The sequence below is a fragment of the Oryza brachyantha genome, chromosome 11 (assembly GCF_000231095.2).
Source record: "Oryza brachyantha chromosome 11, ObraRS2, whole genome shotgun sequence".
NCBI classification, from domain to species: Eukaryota; Viridiplantae; Streptophyta; class Magnoliopsida; order Poales; family Poaceae; genus Oryza; species Oryza brachyantha.
The window spans coordinates 415,315-441,390 of NC_023173.2; the positions used below are offsets into that span (position 1 = coordinate 415,315).

Consider the following 26,076-nt stretch of genomic DNA (forward strand, 5'->3'; position numbering starts at 1 on the left):
AAGTCTGTCCACAGAATACGAACCGCTCCAGCCAGAGATTGAGGAATGCACTGTGCTCCCTGTGGTCGGCCATCCTAGAATCTTTGCGGTGGGAGGCGATGTATCCTGACCAACCTCCCACATTTTTGGTCTGCAGCCGATGCAGGAAGATACCTCTTAGGTTTAAGGGGTTTATAGGGGCCATGATGTTTAAACCCATTAGCATCACTACGTCCATAAAGGTCGGGGTGAGGATCCCGTGGCCAAATATGAAAGCGTTCATGGCATCAGACCAGAAATAAGAGGCGGCTGCTAGGAGTGGCTCATCCTTCTCCATCTCAGAGAGGCTAAGGCCTATACAGTGGCCGATGTCCAGTTCTTCCCACTGGGTACCATAAGTCTTATGAAGACGATTGTACCAACTCCTCCAACCAGTCAAGGAAGTTGGAAAGGACCTAAAGGATTGGGTCCAGTCGGAGGTGGTCAATCGGGCATTTTTAAAGGGTATCCTATTGGCCTCTGAGCAGATTATTTCTATGGGATCGGGGTTTCCCATGGGTCCGAGAAAAAAAAACCTAGGGTTTGGGCTAGGAATCATGATCTGGTTTTTGAGTTGCTGGAAAAGAAAACAATGCAGAAGAGTAAATCAGATATGGGGTCGATTGGTAACCTAGCATATAGGAGCGATGAAGGAAATTCGCTAACAGTAAACCCTAGATTCAGAAAACAGGGTATTCAATGGTGGAAAGCAAGGATGGGGTCAGAATAGGGACTTACCTCAGGAACCTCGTACAGTGTGTCGGGGGATGAACTCGCTGAGGCCATGGTCGCCGGTGGAGGCTTGCAATGGCGGGATGGCGGTGAGCTCGTCTGGCGGCAGCGAGATGCCTGGCGGTCGCGTACAGGAAATTCGAACTTGGCGAATGAAATGGGTATGACGAGTGCAGGAGTAGGGATCGCCGGAGCACGAGGAGGAAGAAAGCAATGGTGAGGAATGGCTAAGTTCGGAAAGGGCGGAAGCTTATAACGCAATTGAGCGAGAAGAGCCGTTAGCACAGTGCGCCACAATAGGGGATCCGTTGGGATTGTACCATTACTACAGCATGAGCCGATGGCGAAAATCAGTTACAAAAGAGGAAATTTCAGAACAAAGAATTATTCCAAAATTGGGGGGCATGTGTTAACGCCAGATTTTGGCAAATCACCGTTATTGATTGAAACACGGTTAAAAGCCGAATCGGATGAGTAGGCTCGAATCGGCTGGAGACGGGAAACTGGATGCGATGTGAGTGCAGCCGATAGAGTCTAAATTGGACAAGGATAAGAGTTCGATTGGACCCAAAGTTTGGAGGAAGATTCGGTGCTTAACTGTGAGTCCGTGTAAATTAATTAAATTTATCCCGAAGGTTGTTTAGGATTCTGTTATTAAATTAGGGTCCGAATAATGTAAAGTTAGGTAGTAGCAGATTCTTATCCGGTTAGTTATTTCCCGGGGCTATGAATATAGGTTCCCGGGGTCCTTCTAAGGGATCCTCAGATCAATCTAACTTCATGCATCGCCTCAAACCTTTGACTTGCTTGAGCTTTCGGCGCGAGGTTTGTCAGCTTCGCAATGTAAGTTCTTGTTCGTCAAAACCCGTCGATCAACTAAGACATGACTGTCTCGGTTAAATCCGATCTTCTGTTTGGTTGATCGGCGGGCTGAGTGTTATTATTACTTTTGATCTACGTTGATTTGAAGTAGTATTAGCACTCATTCAAGTCTCTACGATTTCCTCCTTTTGATCCGATAGCAATATTCTTGTCAGCATGATTCTGTCTTGGTTCTGTCCGATCAATCTGGTTTATTAGATCTGTGTTGTCGAGTTGAATCGGGATTCGTAGAGGCTTATTGCTAGGGTTTTAGCCAGCATTATCTTGAGTAATCTGTCGATTAATTGGTTAAATTTATCGATCTTCATGTTTCTATAGCTATATTATGCTAAACTACATACTGTCTCGGTTAAGTCTGATCTATGTATGTTCGATGTAATCTATCTATAGAAATCTGTTCGATCGACTGAGTATAGTAGATTGGTTGGCGGTTTACGCTGCTTTGCTGTCTTAGTATTCACATGCTATAATATTCATCTGATGATATGCGTGGTTACGCCTAGATCTGTACTGTCTCGATTAGGTTCGATCTTCTAGGTCTAGGATAAGCACGTCTGCTGTTGGTTGATATTGTTTTATGCGAATAATTGGTATAGCATTCTAGTTTATTGTGTAAATTCCATGCTTAGCCTCACATCGGCTAACAATTTAGTGGATGATAAATATTGGGGCGATCCGATCGGCTGGTTAATCTTGAGACTGGTCTCGGTTGGGTCCGATCTTTTAAGATTAATTTGCCGGTTGGCTCGTCTAGTATTTATCCTGCTTCTGACTTAGCCGACTGGGCATATTTATAATTGTATTACGAAATTCCTGTAAAGCCGATCGTCTAGTCTATCGACTAGGGTCCTGGAACGGTATCGGCTATCTGGCCGATAGCGATTTCAGGGTTAACTGTTTTCCATGTTATATCTTGTCAGTTACAGGATCAAACTGACTGGCATGCCCGGTATTTCTAAGAATTAGGTCCTGGACTGGAATGGTCTAAGATTGATTCCCAGGCATTCGTGTGTGACACGTTGATTGTTATTTTCAGCGTCAACAGTTGCTCAAATTCAGTCGATAGCAACGGCTCCTTACGTTCCGGAACAGCTGCACGTAGTCTTGGACCGACTCATCCATCTTTTGTCTCACGGTGGTGAGATCGGTCAGGGTCATCTCTTGTACTCCTGCAAAGAAATACTTGTGGAACTGTTTCTCAAGGTGAGCCCAATTCCTCACCGAATTTGGAGATAGCGACGAGAACCAGGTGAAAGCTGACCCGGAGAGCGATAGTGGGAACAAACGCACTTTGAGCGCGTCTTCAGCCGATGCTTCGCCACACTAGGTCAAGAATCGGCTCACGTGTTCGATGGTTGACCTACCATCTTGGCCGGAGAACATGGAGGAATCCAGTACCCTGTACCGATGTGGTAATGACACTCTTTCAAACCACTTTGGGTATGGGCGTCGATACATCGCAGTTTGTTCTTTCGGCCTTAGGTCGAAGCGCTCCTACATAACTTTTGCTATGCGGTCTGGCCAGTCCTCATTCCTGAATTGCCCCCGGGCGCTGGGTCTGGCTGACGGAACCAGTTGTCATACATCAGCTCCTGCCGATGTGGCCACGCCGGAGGCGGCTGGTTTTGCTGGTCCTCCCTGTGGTATGGGTCGGTGTACCGAGCATACCTAGGCAGCGTTCTCTCTCCTGGTAAGGTTGTCTGGGCCTCTCTGGAAACTCCTCCAGCTGCACACAAGGATGTGGTGGTATCGACTCCTCATCCCTTGGGTCTATTTCAACTCTGTACGGCCGATACCTAGGCCTTTCCCTGTCCGGGAAGTATCTAGGCCCCTTCTGATGTGACTTTCCATTGGCTACCTGCTGAATTAGCCCTGACAGAGTGTTTACCAGCACCCCCGACTGGTTGATTAGTGCATGATGTATTGCCGAATCCACCATGTCCTGTAGATTCGACTGGTTCTCTGGAGGGGGGTTGTTGCCTTTTCCCGGCTCCGAGCAAGGTGCCGGGAGCCGCGCCTTCTGCATCGGGCCACCACAAGTCATGCTGAATGACTCGAGGCACAGCTTCTGGAAATTGTCCACGTGTCGCTGCACCAGGGCTCGCTGTCCTTCGGTGAGGTTCTCCCAAGTAACGGGGAGGATGTTTTCTTCGCTGACTTCCTTCGCAGCCATCACTCCTGTCTTGACTCGGTGAACGTTTGACTAGCTCACAGTTGGCTCGGGTTCTTCTTAGCATTGTCCCACTGGGCGTGCCAAAAATGTGTTGACGCTGAAAATGACAATCAACAGTCACACACGTAGGCTTCGGAATCAATCTAGACCACTCCAGTGCAGAACCTAATTCTTAGAAATGCTGGGCGTGTCAGTCAGTCTGATCCTATAACTGACATGATATAGCATGGAAAACAGTTAACCCTGAAATCGCTATCGGCCGGATAACCGATACCGTCCTAGGACCCTAGCCGTTGATCTAGACGATAGGCTTTACAGGAATTTCATGATAATAGATATAAATATACTCAATCGGCTGAGTCAGAAGCAGGATAAACACCAAGCAGACTAATCAACCGATTAATCTTAACGGACCCAACCAAGACAATCTAAAGATTAATCAGCCGATCGGACCGATTCAGTGCTTATCTCACGTAAAATCGACAGCCAATAGGAGATTAAATATGGAATTTAACATAAACCAAAACGCTAAACAAATTACTAGCATAAAACAATAACAATTAAGTGCACGCATGCCGATACTAAATCTATCGAACCCAATCGAGACAGTACAGATCTAAGCATAATCATACGTGATATCAACCAATCATTACAGCATACGGATAACAGCATAGCAAACCAGCATAATGCCCCAACCAATCCGCTAAACCCAGCCGATCGGACATATCTCTACAAGCATATCACACCAGATATACATAGATCAGACCTAACCGAGACAGTATGCAATCTACTATGATATAATTATAGAAATATGAAGATCGACGAGCTTAATGAACCAACTAGCATATTACTTAAGATAATGCTGGCTAGAACTCCAGCGATAAGCCCTTGTGAGCCCCTAATCTAATCTGATAACATGAACCCGGCCAGTCAGATTGATCGGACCGAACCGAGACAGAATCCAGCTAACAAGAGTTATGCCAGCAAATCAAACAGAAGAGCTTGCAAGGACTTGATCGAGAACTTCAAGCCAAAGCAGATTAAAGCGATAGTAGAACTCAGCACGCCGATCAACCAGGCAGGAGATCGGACTTAACCGAGACAGTCATGTTCCAGTTGATCAAAGGGTTTCAACAAACAAGAACTATACATTGCGAAGCTGACAAACCCCGTGCCGAAAGCTCAAGCAAGTCGAAGATTTTGAGGTGATGCGCCGAATTAGATTGATCTGGAGATAATTTACAAGGACTCCGGGCACTCATATTTATAACCCCGGGTGTCAACTAATTAACCTATCCGGATAAAAATCCGTTCCTAACTAACTTATAGTGTTCGGACTTTAATTAAATATAAAATCCTACACAAACTCTATTAAACATAGATGAAAAACTAATTGCACAGTTAGGAAGAAAATCGTGAGACGGATTTTTTGAATCTAATTAGTCCATAATTAGCCATAAGTGTTACAGTAACCCGCATGTGCTAATGACGGATTAATTAGGCTCAAAAGATTCGTCTCGCGGTTTCCAGATGACCTATGAAATTCGTTTCATTCGTAATCGAAAACTCCATCCGATATCTGGTCAAACGTCCGACGTGACATACAAAAATTTTCTTCTTGCCAACTAAGTAGGGCCTAGTTGATGAATTTTTTGGTTGGGTGTCACATCGGATGTTTGAACGGTGTCGGAAGACTATTTCAGTGACAAATTAAAAACTAATTACATATGGTGTCAGAAAACCACGAGACGAATTTTTAAGACTAATTAATATGTCATTAACACATGTGAGTACTATAGTAGTTATGGCTAATCATGGGCTAAAACTTTAGCATATTTCACATAAATGTTAAGGATACTTAGGTCGTGTTTGGCATTGGAAAATTTGAGGTTAGTTATCTGGCGCGGAAAACATAGTAATAGATTAGTACATGATTAATTAATTATTAATTATTAAAAATTATAAAATAGATTAATATGATTTTTTAAAAACAACTCTCCTATAGAAAATTTTCTCAAAAAATAAACCGTTTAGCAGTTCGGGAAGCGTGCGCGTGAAAAACAAAGTAATATGGGATAAGGTAAGGTAGAGGCAAACACGGCCTTAGAGCAAGTTCAATAGTACAGCCAACTACTAGCTCCAATTCATCTATAGTTAATCTAATAGCCAATTTATATAACAGTTAGCTACAAAACATTAATACATGGTCCCACATGTCATACACACACTGTATCTTAGAGGGTGATATAGCTAGCTACAAATTAGTAGCACATTGCTCTTATCTCTCCTGTCTTATCTCTTTAAAATATGTTTATAGCTGGTTTATAGTCTACTATTGTACATGCTCATACTGTTGTAACGACCTGGATTTTCCTATAATGCGTGTTTAGGATAGAGCATTACATATTCGCAAAAAAGAAAGAATGGAAATTGAAAAAGAGAGATGAACCGATGACAAAATGATAATACGTAAGTAGAACATAGATAGCCACCAAGAATATCCTGTTGCTAGAATAGTAGCTTTGATCTATCTGCTTCTGTAGCAAGGTTATGCAACTGCATCGTCCCTGAAACAGATAAGGTGTGGTCAAACAACTGGTTACAGCAATCTAAAGAAATCTGCATTTAAGAATCTAGTGAACTTAAAGTTGAAGGCAAAAAAGCAATCACATTTGGCCCACGCCCATTTTGGTAGATGTATATTGCTGAACAAGTTTTGAATGCAATCGTAACATGAAAATTCCCTGACAAAAGAAAAACTGTAAAACAAGCTACACGTTAGAGTATGAGACTAGTGCATATCCGATCAAGTGAACAGACAGACAAACACCTTCACTGAAGCCCAAAGGAAAGGAGGGGAGGCACGTGGAGGCGGAGAGACGATCTTGGGCCGTCGTTGGGTTTTCTCGCATGCCATTGCCGGCATTATCCTTCCAGCGTTTCAAGGTACCCTTGTTCTTTCTTCCACAAGCACTACTTCTTAATTGATAGAATATGATAGTTGGGAGACTGTTTGTAAAGGGGATAAAAAGGGCTTACAAGATGATAAGATATTATTATATTAAGCTCTATCTATTTGTTTGTTTAACTAGTAGCATGCTTATCTCCAGCAACACGCAAACATAGAACAAAAGTTTGTTTCTCGGAAACAAAGGAAGGTGCAAAATGTGCAGCAATCAAGCTTTGTGAATGTACTTGCTGGCCTTATTCAGAGAAAGCTGAAAAACTCTGCGCCGGTACCATTTTATCAAAACGCACAGCTTCGGTCGTTAGAGATGTCACAGTCCACTCAAAACAAGTAGTTAATACATGCATATCAATCAATCCGTTGAATTTGAAGGATCGAAACAGAGTTAACCATATATATTAGAGAGGAGGTGAATGGTAGGTAGAACCAAAACCTAAAAATCTTTTAGCGGAAATAAAAGATACCTCTGGTTACACCGCTCCTGAGATTACATCTAGTTATCGCTCCTATGCCACCGATCTTATTACGTGGCTCCTGAGGTTAACTTGATCGCGCCGCTCCTGTGCCGCCGATCAGATCGTCGAGATTAACTTGATCGTGTCGCTCCTATGCCTCCGATCAGATCGTCGAGATCCAGAGAAATACCAGTAGATGAAAGCAGAATATGTAGATTGAATGATCTGAACTTTATTGCTTCAACTAGTATTTACAAAGCGCACCAACAACGCTCCTCTCAAAATTATCGATCTAGAAGCAACAACTATTCTCTAATTTTCTAATTCTAAATCTCACCAAAAAAGCAGTACCTATTTATATCAACAAAATTTTTCTCTGACTAGGAATCAGACTCCTTATCCTAGTAGGACTCATCTCCAAAATTATCTCCAATTAGAATCCAAAACCAAACCTCGACGCTAGAGTAACGCAGTCTGAACCAGTTGCTACAGTACCCATGCCACTGTAGCAATCCGATTCATGTACCACCTTCCTCCTTTTCTTATCCGATTTACTTCGCGATTTTCCGATGCTTACACATGCAACATGTGAAGCCCGTTACGACTCTATCACACGTGGTGTTCCTTCACCATGTGCCATCTCGTATTTAACATCGTCACTCGGCATTCTTGATCGTTCGGACCTCAGCTCCTCCCTGAGCTTAATCACGATCCTACCGTCGTTGACCGATATTGACCTCCGAGAATCGCGACTCTATCGAACCATGTCACATGGCATCCCGACCATTCAGATCTCGGTTCCTCCCTGAACTTAGTCATGGTCCACATCCCGACCATCCAGCCCTCAGTTCCTCCATGAACCTAGTCATAGTCCTCGCCATTGACCACAGTTAACCTCAAGTCACCTGCACACATAGAGATAAACAAACCGTTTACAGGCACAGATATCGCAACCTGACCCACATTAGTCACACACAGTCACACCAACACATAACCATTTTCAAACCAAATTCTATCAATTTACAAGTCAGTTTTTCATCCCAAAACATTGATCATAACTATGATCTTACAGAATTTTCCCTCTGCCGGTAGTTTTCCTTTCGAGAAAATATTAAGATTAGTCTTCTACTGACCTAGTACTTCACAGTTGTATGCTACTACATGTTAAACCTTCTTTACACTGTGCTGTGGCAGGTAAATCCACACCATGTTAATCACTAGTACCAAACAATTTGACATTCTAACTGAACACCTGTTGCAGGCTTGTAGCTGCATATGTCAAGATTGAAACTGTCGCCTCAAGAAAGAAGCATGACCATGCATGTTCGCGTAAAACAACCCACCTGAACACCCTTTCGTTCAGTTAGCTGCCCTTTTGATAGCTCTTGTCGTGACTTTGAGCCCAACTTCTTTACAAAATCAGACAGTAAATTCCTGGAAGAAAAATTATAGTTCTATAAACGTTTGATCTCTGCCTCCACAGCCAAGTTAACTTTGTTAGTGTACATCACATCTAGCTACTAGGTTCCTTGGACCAGATCCATAAGCAACAAAAGGTAGACCATCTAGAGAGATGCCCATTTGGTCTCTAGGAAATGGAATGGTGTGATCAAACATAAATAAACACCATGCAAATATATACAACACAATCCCAACAACTAATACCAGAGCAAATACTAAGCAGTAAAATTACTAACCACAGATTAGTTATGCATATGCTGGACAAGGATGGAAAGCAATGGAATGATTCATGGATTGATTCTATAGTCAAAAAGAAGAAACGAAAGTTGTTAACCAAGCACTTACCATTGTTGACATGGGGGACATAGAGATTTGGAATAGCCCATCCTGTTAACAAAAAAATTATCTTGGACTCAGGAAAATGCAGTATTTTATTCTAAACTAAATGGAAAAAAGTATTTTTCATTACTTGGTTGGATATCCACTCCTTTTTTGCATGTTTGTGAAGTGATATATCTTGTATTAATCCATCTTGTCAATATTTTTTGAATTTTTGTTATGGCTACTGGATGATGTGCAAGAAATGGGTAGATATTTAATAGAGGGATGAAAATCTATCTCCAGCAAATGCTAAATGCGCTTTCCCTTTTTTTTGGCCTGTGGCGACATACGTGGGACAAATGGATCCACTGGAAATGATTCATTAATTCATTCCTCATGGTTCCCCTGAAATGGGAGAAAAGATCAGCACAATTAGAGGTCAGAGTTTCTTGATACAGAAGGCTCACCAAATAAAAGAAATGGCAGGTCATGCACTTTCAGGATGCAATATCTCTCTTATATTTATGCATGGTATAAAAATACTGAGAGATCATACCTTTAAGCACCCTTTTTAAGAATTGAAATTAAGTGCTTAACAAATGGACGTGCTAAATAGTTTGCAACTTTGCATACACTTTTGTTCTCCCTATTTTTTTTGAAAGTCTTAAGATTGTTGCAGTAGATAGTGCTAGGTGAAGTTGTGCGTCTAGATTCACTAATTCTTCAGTAGTTGTAGGACAAGCTAGAACCAACGACATCACAATACCACATTATGAATTAAATTAATACTTGCAGTGCAAAGGAAGGTATTAGGAATGCACACATACGTTGAATTAACACTGCAATCCATCATGCAACACAGTAGGATATGTCTCGTTCGTTTAATTTTAGCACAAGAAGATCTTGAGTCTTGGAGAGCTCTTATGATTGCGTGTAGTACCCCTAGGGGGAAAACTTGTGTTGGACGCATGATCACACAAGTTACCTGAAGCGCAAATATTCCATCACACGATCAGTTGGTAACCAAAAGGGTAGCAAAATGCACTACGTATTAGTCTTGCAGAAAGCTATGGAATGAAATGGGAGGACATATATATTGAATGAGTGTAATTTTCACTGTCACGTACGTTGACAACTAATCCATGGACCATGGAGTGATCGAGGGAGGAGATTGAAATTAAGAGTGCAAACGCAAGTGTGAAATGATGCCAAGTAGATTAACAAGAAAATCAAGTATTCTGGAGGCCTAATCTTTCCAACCATAAAGCATGCAAACGGCCGATGTCTGATACGGTACCATTTAGGTCCATAAACTTAAAAAATGGACGTTTAGGTCTATGAGCTTATTTTAATGTATCATCTAGGTCCATGAACTTATTTTAAATGTACCATCCAGATCCATGAACTCGTTTTAACGTACCATCCAGGTCCATGATTTTAGACATTAAAACGAGTTTATGGACCTAAACGTACACTTTCTAAGTTTATGAACCTAAGTGATACCACGTCACAAGTTTAAGGACCGACCATATACTTTACTTTTTTCATTATATATACTACTATACTGTCATGGATGCTGGTCGGCCAGCCTTCTTCTATATAAAGGGTGAGGTGTACTGCAACAGATATATGCTGCACACAATCAATTCAGGTACGTCTTGCAAGCTTGCATCTAGCTTGATGTTTGGTTGCTGACAAGAAGCATTGTGGTCGATCAATCGATCGAGTTGCAGATAGCTTCAGACTTTGAGGCAGCATGTCAAGGAGTGGGTGTGCATGCTATTGCTGGCTGATCGCGCTGCTCTGCTCCCAGCTGGCTGCTGCCAAGGAGCAATACCATGAGTTTGTGGTGAGTGATATTTATATGCAGTTAGCTCGATCTGTAACTTGATAACTAAAACAATTTGGTTGATATTAATGAATGATGCATGCGTAGATCAGGGAGGCGACGGTGAAGAGGCTGTGCAAGAGGCAGAGCGTGATGACGGTGAACGGGCAGTTCCCGGGGCCGACGCTGGAGATCAGCGAGGGGGACTCGCTCATCATCAACCTCATAAACCGGGGCAGATACAACATGACGCTGCACTGGCATGGCGTGCGGCAGATGAGGACGGGGTGGTCGGACGGGCCGGAGTACGTGACGCAGTGCCCGGTGAGGCCGGGGCAGAGCTACCGGTATCGCTTCACGGTGGCCGGGCAGGAGGGCACCCTGTGGTGGCACGCACACTCCACCTGGCTCCGCGCCACCGTCTATGGCGCTCTCCTCATCCGCCCTCGCGACGGCACCAACTATCCCTTCGACGCCCAGCCTGCAGGGGAGCTCGCCCCCATCCTGCTTGGTAACACTACTATTACTGCATTCTCTGCCTACAATATCTGCTATTACTTTAGTAATTATCAGCTTCTCACAGCTTTACTCGCTCCGTTTCGTAATATTTAGTATTTTTGATTGACAAATAGAGAGAACGTACCCACCATAAATGTACTCTCTTTCAAATCAAATTGTTTGATTATCATCAACAATGTTTACATGCCTATATTTACTAATAAAATGTTTTATTTTTCTCTAGATATTTATGAATCCTAATGAATTTAGAAGAGATTTGCTCGGTTCAACAAAAAGTATCTCGAGGTACCGGTACCTCGAGATACCAAATCATTTTCCACCATTAGATCTAGCTAGAGCTTTACTCCTAGAGATTTGCTCCGGTCCAACAAAAAGTAACTCGAGGTACTAAATCATTTCTCACCATTAGATCTAACTGAATAGGATATACGCGATTAGATCCAACGATTAGAAACGATTTGGTACCGCGACGTACCGGTACCTCGAGATACTTTTTGTTACTTTTTGTTGGACTGTAAAATTGCTCTTATTCCTATCCTTTTTTTGGTACCGCGAGATACCGATACCTCGAGATACCAAATCGTTTTTGATCGTTGGATCTAACAGTGCACATCCTACTCAGCTAGATCCAATAGTGGGAAACGATTTGGTACCTGGTACCTCGAGGTACCAAAGGAAGGATGAGAGTAAAGCTCATCTAGCTAAGTAGGATGTGAACTGTTAGATCGAATGATTAGAAATGATTTGGTACTACCGGTACCTCGAGGTACTTTTTATTGGACTGTAAAATTGATCAATTTAGAAACATATACAAAACATGCATAATTTTACAGTCATTAAGAAAACCACTTGAGATACCAAAACTTTAGTCTAAAATTTTAGCTGTAAATTGATACATTACCAACCGACAAAATTGTACAACCATCATCACCAAAATTTCTCATGACCAATCACTTGCACTCCTCTTACTGGTCAAAAGTATTTTCTCGCCGAAAAACCAGAAGATCTATAGAGCAAAAGAGGCTGCATATATGCTTCTTTAATTTCTTCATGATCAGGAACAGAATGCAGCTAGCTACTGATAGTTATAGTAGATTAATTTATTGGAATTGATCGATCTGAAAGCCACAATTGGTCGGTACCATTGCCATAATGTGGAGCCAAACTGTTATAATATAGCTGCTTTTCACGCATGTTAACGGCCATGATCATTGTCATCAACCACAGCTTTGTAGCCTTAGGTTGGTTGGTACCAACTTACAAGCTGCTTTGCTCAAAGTCAACCACATGCATGCATGAGTCGGGTCAGGGCAGGGCAGGGTTACCAAGCAACTAAGTAACCATCATATCTTTCCAAAGAGACATATATACATGATCCATCGCAAGGAAAAGCTAGCTAACCATGTTTATAGATCAAAAACTTCATCATTGTGCACGCCTCTGAGATCCTCTCCTTCTTTAATCATAACTCTGACGTGTGGGATACCAACACCTAAACAAGCACATGCTACCTATGCAAGATTGTTGTTGAAAGCATGACCATTTCTCACAGCCAGCTGCTCTTGCAAAACATCTTATACTCCTAAATGTATCTGATACTTAAGAACTAAGGCATCATCTTTCTCTTAGAACATCAGTTGAGGTTTGTCTCTAAAGCTTGCTCCCAATGATTAAGAAAGTTTTTTTTGGAATCAACTTGCAATGCAAGGATGCAGTTTTGCATGCTATAGTAATGCATGATTTATTTTCTTTAACAAAAGAAGGGGTTCCCATTCTTGAAAGGGCATTCACAAAAGAAGGTTGCATAAAAATCCATTTTCTTTGCCTAAAAAATCCATTTTCTTTTATTTGGGAATCCCAAGGTATACAATCATTAGGATTTTCTAGAGAGATATGAACATTAACTTGATCATGTGAAAAATGAAGAAATAGTCTAGGTGGCCCCTAAGAGCTCAAAAAGGAAAACATAAACAATGCCAAAGAGAGCAGACAAGAAGGATAGTGTTTGCAACATGTCCCACACGTTTGACGAGGTTTATCTTCGGTCCTTCGAAGCAATTCTCTTCAAAGTATGACTTTTTAGATAACTGAGAAATAAAAATCGCATAATTCGGCGTTTATTCATGCTGTCGTTGGGAGATTGTGGCCGACAAATATAGGCCCTAGTTTTTTCATTTTGCATCTTTAGGTGTTGATAAATGTGGAGCATTGATCTTTTGAATGAATGTTGAAGACATGACATTGCTATGCTGTTTCACTTTGCACAGATGAGTCACTTGAGCCTAAGTTCAGTTTAAGGTTGCTACAATTTTGTCAAGCAAAAATGTTAATTAGAGCTAAATCATATATAGAGATGGCAACGGGGACCCGTGACCTGAGACCCGATGGGTATTTACTCCATTAGGGTACGGGTATGAACTAAATATATCACCCGTGGGTACGTACTCGGGCAAATTTCTTCACCCGATTGGTACGCGGATATGGAAACGTTCTTATGATCCCCATACCCGTTTACCCATGGGTAATAAATACCCGCAAGTTTAAATGCACGTCATAGCCCAATATCAAATTAGTCTAGACCATTAACCAAAACCATAGATATTTAAACCATCCATACCTTTTTCACCACACTATATAAATATGTGATGTCTTAAGTATCTAGTGTCTAGTGTAATATACTATATGGAAAATATGCAATTTAGATTGGTTTAAACTGTTGCGGGTATATGGGTGACCCGACGGGTAAGGTTTACCCAAGCGGGTATGGGTATGCGAAATTTTTCCACCCGTGACGGGTATGGGTATTTTAATGGTACAAAATTTTGCTGGTAGGTATGGGTATGGGGTACCAATACCCGATGGGTATTTACCCATTGCCATCCCTAGTCATATATGCTGTGTAGCCAAGTACAATTCAATTAACGGAAGAACTGTTACTGTATCAGCACGCTAATTATATGTTTGATTATCTTTTATTAATGAAAATCAGCAAAAAAACATACTCGTATTTTGTTGTGCATGCATATCACCATGATATATCGTTAATTACCAATGAGTAGTTAGTGGTTTAGGCAGAAGGAAATGGGCGGGCAGTGAAATGTTTGGAAATGCATGCAGGGGAGTGGTGGGACATGAACCCCGTCGACGTGGTGAGCGCCGCCACACGCACCGGCGCCGCGCCCAACATCTCCGAGGCCCTCACCGTCAACGGCCAGCCCGGCGACCTCTACAACTGCTCCTCCCAGGACACGGCCCTCTTCCCGGTCAAGTCCGGCGAGACCAATCTTGTGCGCTTCATCAACGCCGCGCTCAACACGGAGCTCTTCGTCTCCCTCGCCGGCCACAACATGACCGTCGTCGGCGCCGACGCCTCTTACACCAAGCCGTACACCACCTCGGTCCTCCTGCTCGCCCCCGGCCAGACCACCGATGTGCTCGTCACCTTCGACCAGCCCCCCGGCCGCTACTACCTCGCCGCCCGCGCCTACGCCAGCGCGCAGGGCGTGCCCTTCGACAACACCACCACCACCGCCATCTTCGACTACGGCGCCGGCAATGGCAGCTCCAGCCCCGCAATGCCCACCCTCCCGGCGTACAACGACACCGCCACGGCGACCGCCTTCACGACGAGCCTGCGCGGCCTCCGCAAGGCGGAGCTCCCGTCGCGCGTGGACGAGAGCCTCTTCTTCACCGTCGGCGTGGGCCTCTTCAACTGCTCCAAGGGGCAGCAGTGCGGCGGGCCGAACGGGATGCGGTTCGCGGCGAGCATCAACAACGTCTCCTTCGTGCTCCCCTCCTCCTCCTCCATCCTTCAGGCGCACTACCATGGCGCGGCCAACTGCGTCTTCACCGCCGACTTCCCGGCCAACCCGCCGGTGCAGTTCGACTACACGGCGCAGAACGTGAGCCGCGCGCTGTGGCAGCCGGTGGCGGGCACCAAGGTGTACAGGCTCAAGTACGGGTCGGCCGTGCAGGTGGTGCTCCAGGGCACCAACATCTTCGCCGGCGAGAACCACCCCATCCACCTCCACGGCTACGACTTCTACATCCTCGCGGAGGGGCTCGGCAACTTCGACGCCGGCAGGGACACGGGCAAGTTCAACCTGGAGGACCCGCCGATGAGGAACACGGTGGGCGTGCCGGTGAACGGGTGGGCGGTGATCAGGTTCGTGGCGGACAACCCGGGGGTGTGGCTGATGCACTGCCATCTGGACGTGCACATCACCTGGGGCCTCGCCATGGCCTTCCTCGTCGACGACGGCGTCGGTGAGCTGCAGTCGCTCGAGGCACCTCCACCTGACCTGCCACTCTGCTGACTGCTCGCTGATTAATTATTTATTTGGAGGCATTACTCAATTGCATTTTTCACATTTGATTCTTCATTAAGAAATGGACAACATTCTAGTCAATGTTCAAATTAATGCATGTATAACAACAGCAGTTCGAGGTGTATCAACAAAAGTTGCTACTCGTAATCGGGACTTCTATGTATCAACTATCGATAAATTTTCTCCCAAAAATTTATCAAATGAAAATATAATAGAATTGTGATCGATGTAATTACGATGTAACTTGAATGGAACTACGGTATAGCCAATGTGTGACTTGTAAAAACCCCGTGCTAGCACGCTGCTTATATGAGGCGGAGGTCGTGAGATCGAATCCTGTCACTTGTGTGCACCCAATTGAATTTGCATGTATTATCATTCACATTCGATTCATTAAGAAATGAGCAACACAGATTTATCAAAGAAAAATCCATACCTGCGAAATTCACCTCAATGAATGGTTTATGACTTGATCTCCTGGCTGAAGAGCTGATAAAGAGAACACTCAAATCCATGACTGATAGATTCACTTCATTCATTTGTCATACACAACACAAACTGGGTCTCTATACTCTTGGAGTATACAGAACTATGAAAAATTAATGGTTTCTTCATGCACTTCTCATAAACTCTCCTTTGCATCCGTTAACTGTCTATCACACACAACTATTACTGTACATGTATCACACACCAGGCTCTGTACATGCTTCAAGAAATACAATTTATGTGTAACAGAAATGGCCACCCCCAGCCCTTCCTGGGAACAAAAAATTGATCAAGTAAAAACAAAACAGAAAAGAGAAACAAAACAATTGATCAATCAATTGTGTATTAAGAGCACTGCAGGAAAAACTCCCTACTGTAGTATGCTTTTCACTTTCACTTGGGCGAAAATGCTCGACTCTTATTCTTATACCGAGGTGGCCTCATCTCATTTTCCGGGGCATCACTCTTGCCGCTGCTGTTTTTGCCTCTTAATGGCTCAGTTTCTGAATTATTAGAGGAGAGGTTCTGTCGTTGTCTCCTTTCCTGCAATCAATTGGCATGCGTTAAACACATGTGGCAATGATAAATAAAAGCTAGCATTTCATTATAATAAATATCAACGTCACGTTAAGTCTATGAAATCATAATGCTGATGGGATGGATACATATGATATAATCAGATAAGATTGCTCTCATTGTTCATCTTAACTAATTGTTACTGTGACATGAACAAATCCAACACAGATTGTTCTTATTATTCATATATATATACTTTTTCTATAGGGCCAAATAATGGAAGAGTTTACGCCTACAGATATGCACAAGCCATCTGATATGTCAGTAATCATATGTATGCATGTTTATTTTTGTCACAAATCAAACCTCTTGAGGAATGGGTTCGTTAGAGTCCAACATCCGGACCACCTGGTCCATCCTTGGTCTCTTCTCAGCATTCAAATCAATGCACCTCAGAGCTGTCAAAAGGGCACGTTTGAGCTCCTTCGTTGATGGTCTTCTCTCCAGGTTTGGATCAACAACTTCCTCAGATCGTCTGTTGGCAACCATCATTTTAAGCCAGTCAACTAAGTTTACCTACAGTTGAGCAGAAGTGTGTTACAGCACGAGTCAAATGATAAGTTCACAGTTTCTCAATTACTCCACAAGTGATTGGTTGCATAATTTATGTAATAACTCGCTAACAACTATACAGGAAAAAGATATCAACAAGTATTACCTCATTTGGAGGGCGATCGTAGTCAATTGGATCTCTTCCTGTAATAGCTTCCAGCAGAACAACCCCAAAACTGTAGACATCACTCTTTTCATTCAAAAGTCCACTGTTAGCATACTCAGGTGCAACATAGCTGCAAAAAATAAAACAATTTTAGAGTACCATTAGTGATTAGCACCAACATTTTTTTCCCTGAAATTACAGTGGCCAAGATTTGAATGTAACACAAAGAGAACATGCCTCAATTATATAAATGCATGAAAACTTACCCAAAAGTACCCATAACTCGAGTAGCAATATGACTTTTACCAGCACCTAGCATCTTTGCCAAACCAAAGTCAGATATCTTGGCATTGAACTCATCGTCAATCAATATATTACTAGCCTTGATATCACGATGCACAACTTTTGGTTCAATTGCCTCATGTAAGTAAGCAAGACTGCAAATTTGGCAATTTGTATCAAATTAGTGTTTATCAAGCAGCAACGTGATATAATTCAAACTTGTTTTTTGTTCATGACAGTGTAGACAACGACTACCTGTGACGTGTAATATGCACAGGTTGTCAAGATTGTAATATGCACAACAATTTTTAAAAAAGCAGCTGTCAATGTTGAACTTGTCAGCTGTCAATGTTGAACGTGTGCTTGTGTGAATCAATCAGAAGGGCACATGTTTAGCTCTGGGGCATTTAATGGAATAGATATGCAACCAATCGGTTCACAGTTTGCACCATATAATATCAAAATTACAATGTTGAAGCAGACAAATGATGTAGAAAAGGACACATTTGTATCCACAAGAAGCAATAATTTAGATTCAGTGATAGATTTACTCACGCCTTTGCAGTACCCAAAAGAATTTTCATGCGCGCTAACCAAGTGAGAGAACTATATTGGGACAATTCTCCATGTAACCAACTTTCAAGATTCCCATTGTTAACATACTCGTATACAAGCATCCTGAACAAATCAAGTAATTCAGTTAAGGCGTTCTTGCCCATTCCATGCTAAAAGTATCAGTATAGAACATGTCATATTTTAAGCAGAGTCCTAATAATATCCATACCTTTGAGTGCCTTCAACACAGTACCCCAAAAGGCGAACCAAATTCTTGTGCCGGACATGACCAATTGCTTCAACTTCCACTCTGAATTCTCTCTCAGCTTGTCCTCTGCACAAGATAAGCGGTCATAGCTTAAGTAAAAGGAATTATGGCAAACTAACCCATGGACTGCATCAGTAAAAAAATGTTATAAGAAAAATGCTCACAGGTTGTTAAGGATTTTCTTGACGGCCACTGGCGTGCCATTTGATAACCTGCCACGGTACACAACGCCATATCCACCCTCACCAATTATGTTATCCTTTGAAAAACAGTTTGTTGCAAGTTCCAGATCCCTGAGAGTAAACCAATGGCCCCAGCCAAGGTAAGAGAACTCAGGTAGGCCTGCCAAGGGCACAGAGTCGGCAGGAGCATGCGACGAAGACTGTTCACATGTGGAAACAGATTGAATTCCATCATAGTTATCCTCATAATGTAAAGGAATAGAGAGATTGTTCTCTTCTGTTTGTCTCATCTTGTCCTCCTGAGCCAACTGATCTACATCTTTATCCACTGATTCAACAGGTTCATTCTGAAGGGTGAGTAGAAGCCCATCATGTACAACAAAATCAGTGGGCAAAAATTGGTCATCCACTGCCCTCACTTCCTTGATATCTTTGGATGCAGAAGGTATTTGGCTAATTGGAATTTCCTTAAAGGTCCTGCGTGACCTCTTGATCCAAGTTTGTATGGTGAGGCAGACAATAAGGATGAGAAGAACACCAAGTAGGGATGCTCCTACAGATATCCCAATTACAACCCAAAGTTTGAGGCCAAAAACAACTGTTTTCTCATGAAGGGATTCTGTTAGAGTGGAGTTTGTCGACATCTTCTGATCATCAAGTGCCTAGATGGAGAGAATAAGAACATGTCACTCACATCCCCAAACACAACAAGAGTGCATTTCTGCAGGGACATACGACACATATGATTTTGACAAACCATGACAGTAAGTGGAAACAAATCATCAAAAAGAGTTATCCATCTATAAGCTTGATAAGCAATCAAATATTGACTGTTTAAAACTGGTCATAGTACTGCTACAAAGGCATATAAATTTAACAGACTAATCAGCAACACTACAACTCCTTGAATCGGGATTCAGAAACACTAGTGGTCTTGAGAAAGCTACATAGTAGCAACCAGATAATGACCATGAGTTTAAGACAACACAATGGGATTTGGACAGTATCAATTATCAATGAAGCAGCTCTGACCTGTCAACTACCGTTCCCAATTATTATTGAGAACCGAATAGCTATAGGTTGCCACAAATGAGTTGCATACACGAGCCCTTAGCACAGATGATTACAGGCATTTCAAGATGTGAATTAAATTCCTACTGAATTTATTTTACTAGCAAGGAAAAAATAAATAATAAACTGCTAAATATGTGCTACCACTGCAACAGTTTATGAATGGAAAGATAAAATATTTAGAGAGGCAGACAGTCACCTGGAGTGGATACAATGGTAAGGAACACGAATTTGGTATTCAAGTAGTGAATACAGTGGTGAAAGTAGCAGAGTATCCTGAATCCATAGCAGGAAACTGCAGAAGAGTAGTCGATCAGGGAGGGTGGAATGGAGGAGGGAGAAAGCAAATCGAAGCAAATGTGGACGCATACCTTGGCGAGATCCAGAAGCAGGAAGAAGAGAAAGCTTGCACCTTTCGAGATTGGTTGCTTGGCACGGGGTGATAAGAGAGGCTGCGGCAAGGAGGTGGAGTGGAGGTGGCGGCGGCAGGAGGGGAGGAGTTATCAGCTTGGTAGGTGATGGGAGTGACGGAGAAGAAACCAACCTTATTACGCCTTGCTACTTTTTTTCTGGGATTAGGCTTCCATTTGAATGTATGAAAAAGAAAAGTAAAAAAATGGAAGATTTGAGTTGCTGTGGCTGTGGATTCAATCACAAGGAATCGCGGTCACAGGGTTGGATCGAAAAAATCAACAGCCGACAGCATTTTTTTCAGAACAAAATGCGCCTCCGGTTGAGGCCGGGCGCGGATCACCTGCTCGAGTGCCGACGCCGCTCCTCGGCTGCCCAGCCCAGCCGCCTTCCTCTCCGTCACGCCAACGCCTTCCCCGCTCGTTCCTCCCCGCCTGTGCCCGCGCCGCACCTCCGCCCTGTCCGGCCACCGTCCTCCACGAGCCGCGCCCGCCGGTGCCACCTACTTGCCCGGCCTCGCCTCCCAATGCCGACGCCGCCGGCTTCTCCCTGAGCCGCGGCCGTTTTCCCCCGGCGCGCGCGCGCCTGCTGCCGAAGTTGTGAAGGTGGCAGAGCAAAGAAGAGAAACAGAGAGTGACCGTGAGAGTTACGGGTAAAGAAAAAAAAAGAAGAAGAAATGGGAAGTGGACCCCACCAGGTGGACCCATGTGCCCCCCACCTTTCATTTACAGTCACCCACCAAGAAAGTCTAATATTTCTCCTCCAGTTCTTTATCCGGGCCGAGGCCCATCTAGCATTTTCTTCCCTCCCAAAAAGTCTGGTTTCTTCCTCCATTCTTTGGGCCGATGCCATTAACCACCCTCTACCTACCCCCCACAGTCCATATGGCTTCCCTCTACCCTTCAGGCGGAACTATAATATTTTTTAACAATTCTTTTCTTCCGAAATTCATATCTCCTCAGCCATAAGTTTTGTTTTCATCTGTTCAACTTTCAAATTCCTTCCAAAAGTATTATCTATCCTAGGGCACTATTAGTTAACTATAGTAGTATTTATTTTAGGTCTTGTTGTGTTGTTTCTTATCTGGGATTAGCGATCGCCGTTAGGTTTGTCATTTCGTACTTCGCCATGACTGTCGGTGTTCGGAAACGCTTATCGTCAACCCCGAGACTCGTAATCCTCATCAACCAAAGACCAGGGCAAGCTACCCTTGATCATATTTATCCTACTTTTTTAAATGCTTTTAAAGACCAAATGGATCGTGATGGCCAGTTGTGTGTCCGTGATGGCTGAGTTTTCGAGTTGGCAAACTAAGATGGTCGGACCCGGAGCCAAAATAACTAGTTAACCATGAGACGTGATTAACATTTTATTTTTGATAAAAACGTTGGTTTATGTTTTTTTAAAAGTAAGAAGAAATTAATGAAGAAAGTGTTGTTTATAATCATCTGAAACATATTTTATCTACTGGAGTTGTTGAAAAGCAATTCGTAGATCAATTAATGATGATTTATTAAGAATACTGGTTTATTTTATTAGCTATAACCTAATATTATTAGTCTCGGTTCGGTCCAGCCTACTGAGGTTATTCTTAATAAAATAGATTGGATACTTAACAGGTAGATTACTTGCTAACCGGTTATATCTAGTTAATTTGTTTATATTTATCATCATTATTATCTAGAGTCGATTGTCTATTACTATGTTTGAATCGGCTAATTACCAAATCAACCATCAGCCCAAAGACCGAATGGCTGATTGGATTTAATCTGGTTTATTCATTGTTGATTGCAGGGTTAATTCGACAAGTACGTCTTGAACCCAAAATTTTGGGACTTGCACCGGAATTAAGCAAATCTTTCAGACCCACAGTGTGTGAAGTGCAAATTTTGCTCAACACCCCCATGTGGGAGTTGCGAGCTCTAGCTCTATCATTGTACTCCCTCCGAATTTTTTGTTTGACGCCGTTGATCTTTTTATCTATATTTGATCTTTCGTCTTATTCCAAAATTTATATAATTATTGATTTTTTATTATGATTTGATTTATTACTAAAGTAACTTTAAGTATGATTTATAATTTAGTATATTTGGACAAAATTTTTAAATAAGGCGAAGGGTCAAACATAAATCAAAAAGTCAACGTCGTCAAATAAAAAAACGAAGGGAGTAGCTGAGAGGGAAAGAAAGGAGAAAGGTAGAGGAAGAAGAGATGCAACATGTAGGGATCAAATATTTTTTATATTTTTCTATCCCACTTAAGCAACTCGCCACGTCAAGTGAAAACAGAGTCAATCACCATATTGATGATACTCAGCCAGAACCACCTTATAAACTGCCAGGGAGGATAAGTAAACACATTTTCGTAGTTGAGGGAGCCTCTTTACCCCGTTTGTAGTTAAGGGCAACCACAATATTGCAAAAAGGTAGCATTAAGATCCTTAAGTGCATCATAAGCCTTGTGGAATTGGCCATAAGCTAGGTAATAATAAAAAAAACAACCATAAGCTTAAGGGGCTGTTTGGATCTAAGGACTTTTTTTATAGTCCTATGTCACATCGGATGTTTGGACGTTAATTAGGAGTACTAAATATAGACTGATAACAAAACTAATTAATTGCATAAATAAATACTATTTCATTAGACAAATTTTTTAAGCCTAATTACTCCACGATTAGCAAATATTTACTGTAGCATCATATTCGCTAATCATGGACTAATTAGGCTCAATAAATTGTCTCGCAAAATAGTCCAGAGTGTGGGGTGGGTTTTATTAATAGTCTATATTTAATATCTCTAATTAGTGTCCAAACATTCGATATGACAGGGACTAGAAAAAAGTTAGGGGATCCAAACATGCCCTAAGGTGCAACACAAGAGAATAAAAAAATCAAAAGAATTATTCTCTCTCTTCTCTATTCTCAAATGGCTGATTTTGCTAGTGTGAATGGGCCCATATTTATTCTCCATACAAACTTAAACATTGTGGCAATAGAAATAGTTATAGCCAACTTGTATAGGCCCCACCTTAAGGTTAGATTGTGCTACACATATTGGTGTTGCTCTAAGGTCCGTCTCAATGCATGTTTCATGGGTTGTCATGCACATTAAACAGGGTCTCACATCTGCAAAATTACTGATTTGGCAGAGTCATTAAATAAGGGAGTTTCATGAGATGAGAGAGGAGTTTCATCCCCATAAAACTCATCTGACTCGGTTACCTAGTTTACTGTCTTAGTAACTATGCTATAAAACTATGCATTGAGACTGGGCTAAGAGATAAGATCCTGTAGGTCTCTCTAAATTACTCCCTCCATATTTTTTTATATGATGTCATTGACTTCTAGATCTATGTTTGACTTTTTATCTTATTCAAAAAATTATATAATTATTAATCATTTTGTTATAATATGATTTATTATTATAGAAATTTTAAGTATGCTTTATAATTTTGCATATTTAGATATAAATTTTAAATAAGATGAACGGTCAAACGCAGATTAAAAAGTCAACGGTGTCATATAAAAAATATGCATATAAAAAATATGCAGGGAGTATTTTGTTGTTGTTCTAATCTTTTGATTTAGAAATCCAACGGTGCAACTGATTACTAAAGATAACGAACCTCAGTTTCATCTCGGATGCAAATTTGAAGTGCTGGTTTGCTACTCTCAATGTAATATAATATGTACGGATGACAGCTAAAGTTGATCGGTACTCCTATCGATGTTCAAGTACCAGAGCTTGTAAAAAAAGTCAACTTAACATGTTCAACGCCGTAGTACGTTCGTACGTACGGCATGACTGGATGATAGACCAACAAATGAAAAGTCAAAATACTTATATGATCATTTGCTCACTGTATTACCATTCATCTCATTCAAAAATTTTGGACAAATTTACAAAAATTGAAGTTAGCACTAAAATACATTTGATAATAAATTTAATTAAAAAAAATAGAGTGGTACCTATTCCAACATTATCTATTCAGACACGGAGTCAATATATAATCTAGCTTCCATACTACTCGTTGAATAAGAGAGGGAGAAAGCAATATGTACTCGCCATATTTTTCTCTTTCGACTGAATGTGCTTGTCTTGCATACATCAGCTAATTATAATACTATATATGTATTATGTTTATTTTTCACACTTTTGACTATTTAATTTATTTATAAAACTTATGTAATTATCATTTATTTTATTACGATTAGATTTATTACTAAGTATATTTTAATTATAACTTAAAATTTTATATATTTGTATTATTTTTAATGAGACGAATAGTTAAACATATAACGCAGAATGAATAATATTATCTATTAAAATAGGATAGATGATATATTACTCCCATCAAGGAGTAGCTGGGTTCCGAAATGCGGCAATCGGTTCAAACTCACGACCCATTCGGTGCAGGATGCATCTAATTGTCGATAAGTATATATAAGATGGACCAAATTGTTTAAACTACCAATTAAGCTAAGGTTGCAACTTGCGATGATGGCGTAATCAACGACGTTAATCACGTACGTACTACTACTACCTAGGTTCGTACGGCCCGGACGAGCCTCACTGTCTACCGCTGATTATTGAATTATTAATTACTAAAAGTAAGTCCAGCTAGCTTGCATAAAAAATGACGTTTAAAGCTATCTGGGGAAGGCATTATGTCTGCTCGGAGCTCCACTATCTGTTGGTGGACTGCTAATTGCTATGCACACCTCACCACTAATCGTCATTTGCGACTCTCTCTCTCTCTCTCTCTATCTGGTGTCAACTGGAGACCTGGAGTAGTATAGATTACAGTTAGGTAATATCTGAAAGCAATGTCCCCGTTGGAGTACCCTCAGTCGCACATGGCCTAGAAAATCCGCTGCTGCATGCATTTATGTAAAAAACTTATTAAAAAAATTAGTTACACATAAATTTTTTAAAGTTTTTTATAATTTTTTTAAATAAGACGAATGGTTAAACTTCGGACATAGAAATCAAAAAATAATTTTATTTCAGGATAGAGGCAGTACATTAATATTTCACAAATATACAAGCAAATAAATAAATACTACAATAATATTTTACATATTACTAAAATAGCAAGCAATAAATAATATACAAATCTAAAAAAGACAGTGATTGTATGTGTCGAATTGCAAAGTTTGACAGAGCCACTGCCCATGTTGCTTCGCTGGCCCTGTCGACCGGGGGATGTCGACAGGGTCTCTATCGATGGGTCTCTATCGATGGTTGTTCGACTAGTCTCTATTTTGACGATTTCCAGTTGACGGATTCCACTTTTACGATTTTTCGTTAGAAAAAAATAATATTTCTTCAAAAAAATTCGATGGGGATGGTATCTCCCCAAGTGGAGCAGAGACCACAGTAGCTAGAAATGAAGTGGTGGTGGTACGTGAGCGAGTGCTTATCAGGACAGGTGTGTACTGAGGAGGAGGAGGAGGATCCAGTACCAAACGGAACGGAATCATGTCCTTTCTATAGGTACGGTATGCCACTAAACCTAACTTTATCAGTTTATTTTTATTACATCCCACATGCCTGACCCGCCGGCCGGTTAGACTGTCTTTAATTTTTTTTAGATAATGTAGATTGTGTTTAAATACTTTTGCGACATCTCCTCTCTCGTTTTTAAGTGCTAAACAGTACGATTTTTACAAGAAAATATATAAAAGTTACTTTACAAAATCACGTTAATTCATTTTCCAATATTATTTTGTAGCTGTTTTCTTCAGTTCTATAATTCTTGTTATTTTAAATAATAGTGTGATTAAACTTTTAAAACTTTAACTAGTAATAACTTAAAATATTTAGTTTCAAAATAGTAGGACGGTATGCATATATATATATATATATATATGAGTAATTTAATGCTTTTTTTAAGAAAATCA

At 41.4% G+C, this 26,076-nt stretch overlaps 2 protein-coding genes across 3 annotated transcripts; one reads left to right on the forward strand and one right to left on the reverse strand.

Annotated features, from left to right (window-relative positions):
* The first annotated feature begins 10,609 nt into the window (after nucleotides 1-10,609).
* Nucleotides 10,610-15,863, forward strand: LOC102718028 (putative laccase-17). The gene is made up of 4 exons (XM_040528966.1): nucleotides 10,610-10,661; nucleotides 10,744-10,859; nucleotides 10,947-11,349; nucleotides 14,475-15,863. The coding sequence occupies exons 2-4, from the start codon at nucleotides 10,767-10,769 to the stop codon at nucleotides 15,671-15,673; spliced, it is 1,695 nt and encodes a 564-aa protein (XP_040384900.1). The 5' UTR covers nucleotides 10,610-10,661; nucleotides 10,744-10,766; the 3' UTR covers nucleotides 15,674-15,863.
* A 321-nt stretch (nucleotides 15,864-16,184) lies between these two features.
* LOC102718307 (probable receptor-like protein kinase At5g18500) lies at nucleotides 16,185-20,759 on the reverse strand. 2 transcript variants are annotated; one of them, XM_040528840.1, is made up of 10 exons: nucleotides 20,135-20,755; nucleotides 19,963-20,058; nucleotides 18,675-19,354; nucleotides 18,472-18,576; nucleotides 18,243-18,365; nucleotides 17,672-17,842; nucleotides 17,406-17,535; nucleotides 17,054-17,263; nucleotides 16,546-16,714; nucleotides 16,185-16,442 (listed from the first exon to the last, which is right to left on the reverse strand). In XM_040528840.1, exons 3-9 carry the CDS (start codon nucleotides 19,334-19,336, stop codon nucleotides 16,565-16,567), a joined length of 1,551 nt encoding a protein of 516 aa, XP_040384774.1. In that variant the 5' UTR covers nucleotides 19,337-19,354; nucleotides 19,963-20,058; nucleotides 20,135-20,755; the 3' UTR covers nucleotides 16,185-16,442; nucleotides 16,546-16,564. The 2 variants fall into 2 exon arrangements, with proteins under 2 accessions (XP_040384774.1, XP_006662656.2); XM_006662593.3 differs by having other exon boundaries at nucleotides 16,185-16,714; nucleotides 20,135-20,759.
* Between the last annotated feature and the right edge of the window lie 5,317 nt (nucleotides 20,760-26,076).

What these genes read in the sequence shown, in the direction of transcription:
- LOC102718028 (XM_040528966.1), top strand. Translation starts at nt 10,767, where the DNA reads ATGTCAAGGAGTGGGTGTGCATGCTATTGCTGGCTGATCGCGCTGCTC. An exon ending in AGCAATACCATGAGTTTGTG is followed by an intron (nt 10,860 to 10,946) that starts GTGAGTGATATT and finishes ATGCATGCGTAG; the next exon opens with ATCAGGGAGGCGACGGTGAA. An exon ending in GCTCGCCCCCATCCTGCTTG is followed by an intron (nt 11,350 to 14,474) that starts GTAACACTACTA and finishes AAATGCATGCAG; the next exon opens with GGGAGTGGTGGGACATGAAC.
- LOC102718307 (XM_006662593.3), bottom strand. Translation starts at nt 19,336, where the DNA reads ATGTCGACAAACTCCACTCTAACAGAATCCCTTCATGAGAAAACAGTT. An exon ending in CGAGTTATGGGTACTTTTGG is followed by an intron (nt 17,536 to 17,671) that starts GTAAGTTTTCAT and finishes TATTTTTTGCAG; the next exon opens with CTATGTTGCACCTGAGTATG. An exon ending in ACGATCGCCCTCCAAATGAG is followed by an intron (nt 17,264 to 17,405) that starts GTAATACTTGTT and finishes GCTCAACTGTAG; the next exon opens with GTAAACTTAGTTGACTGGCT.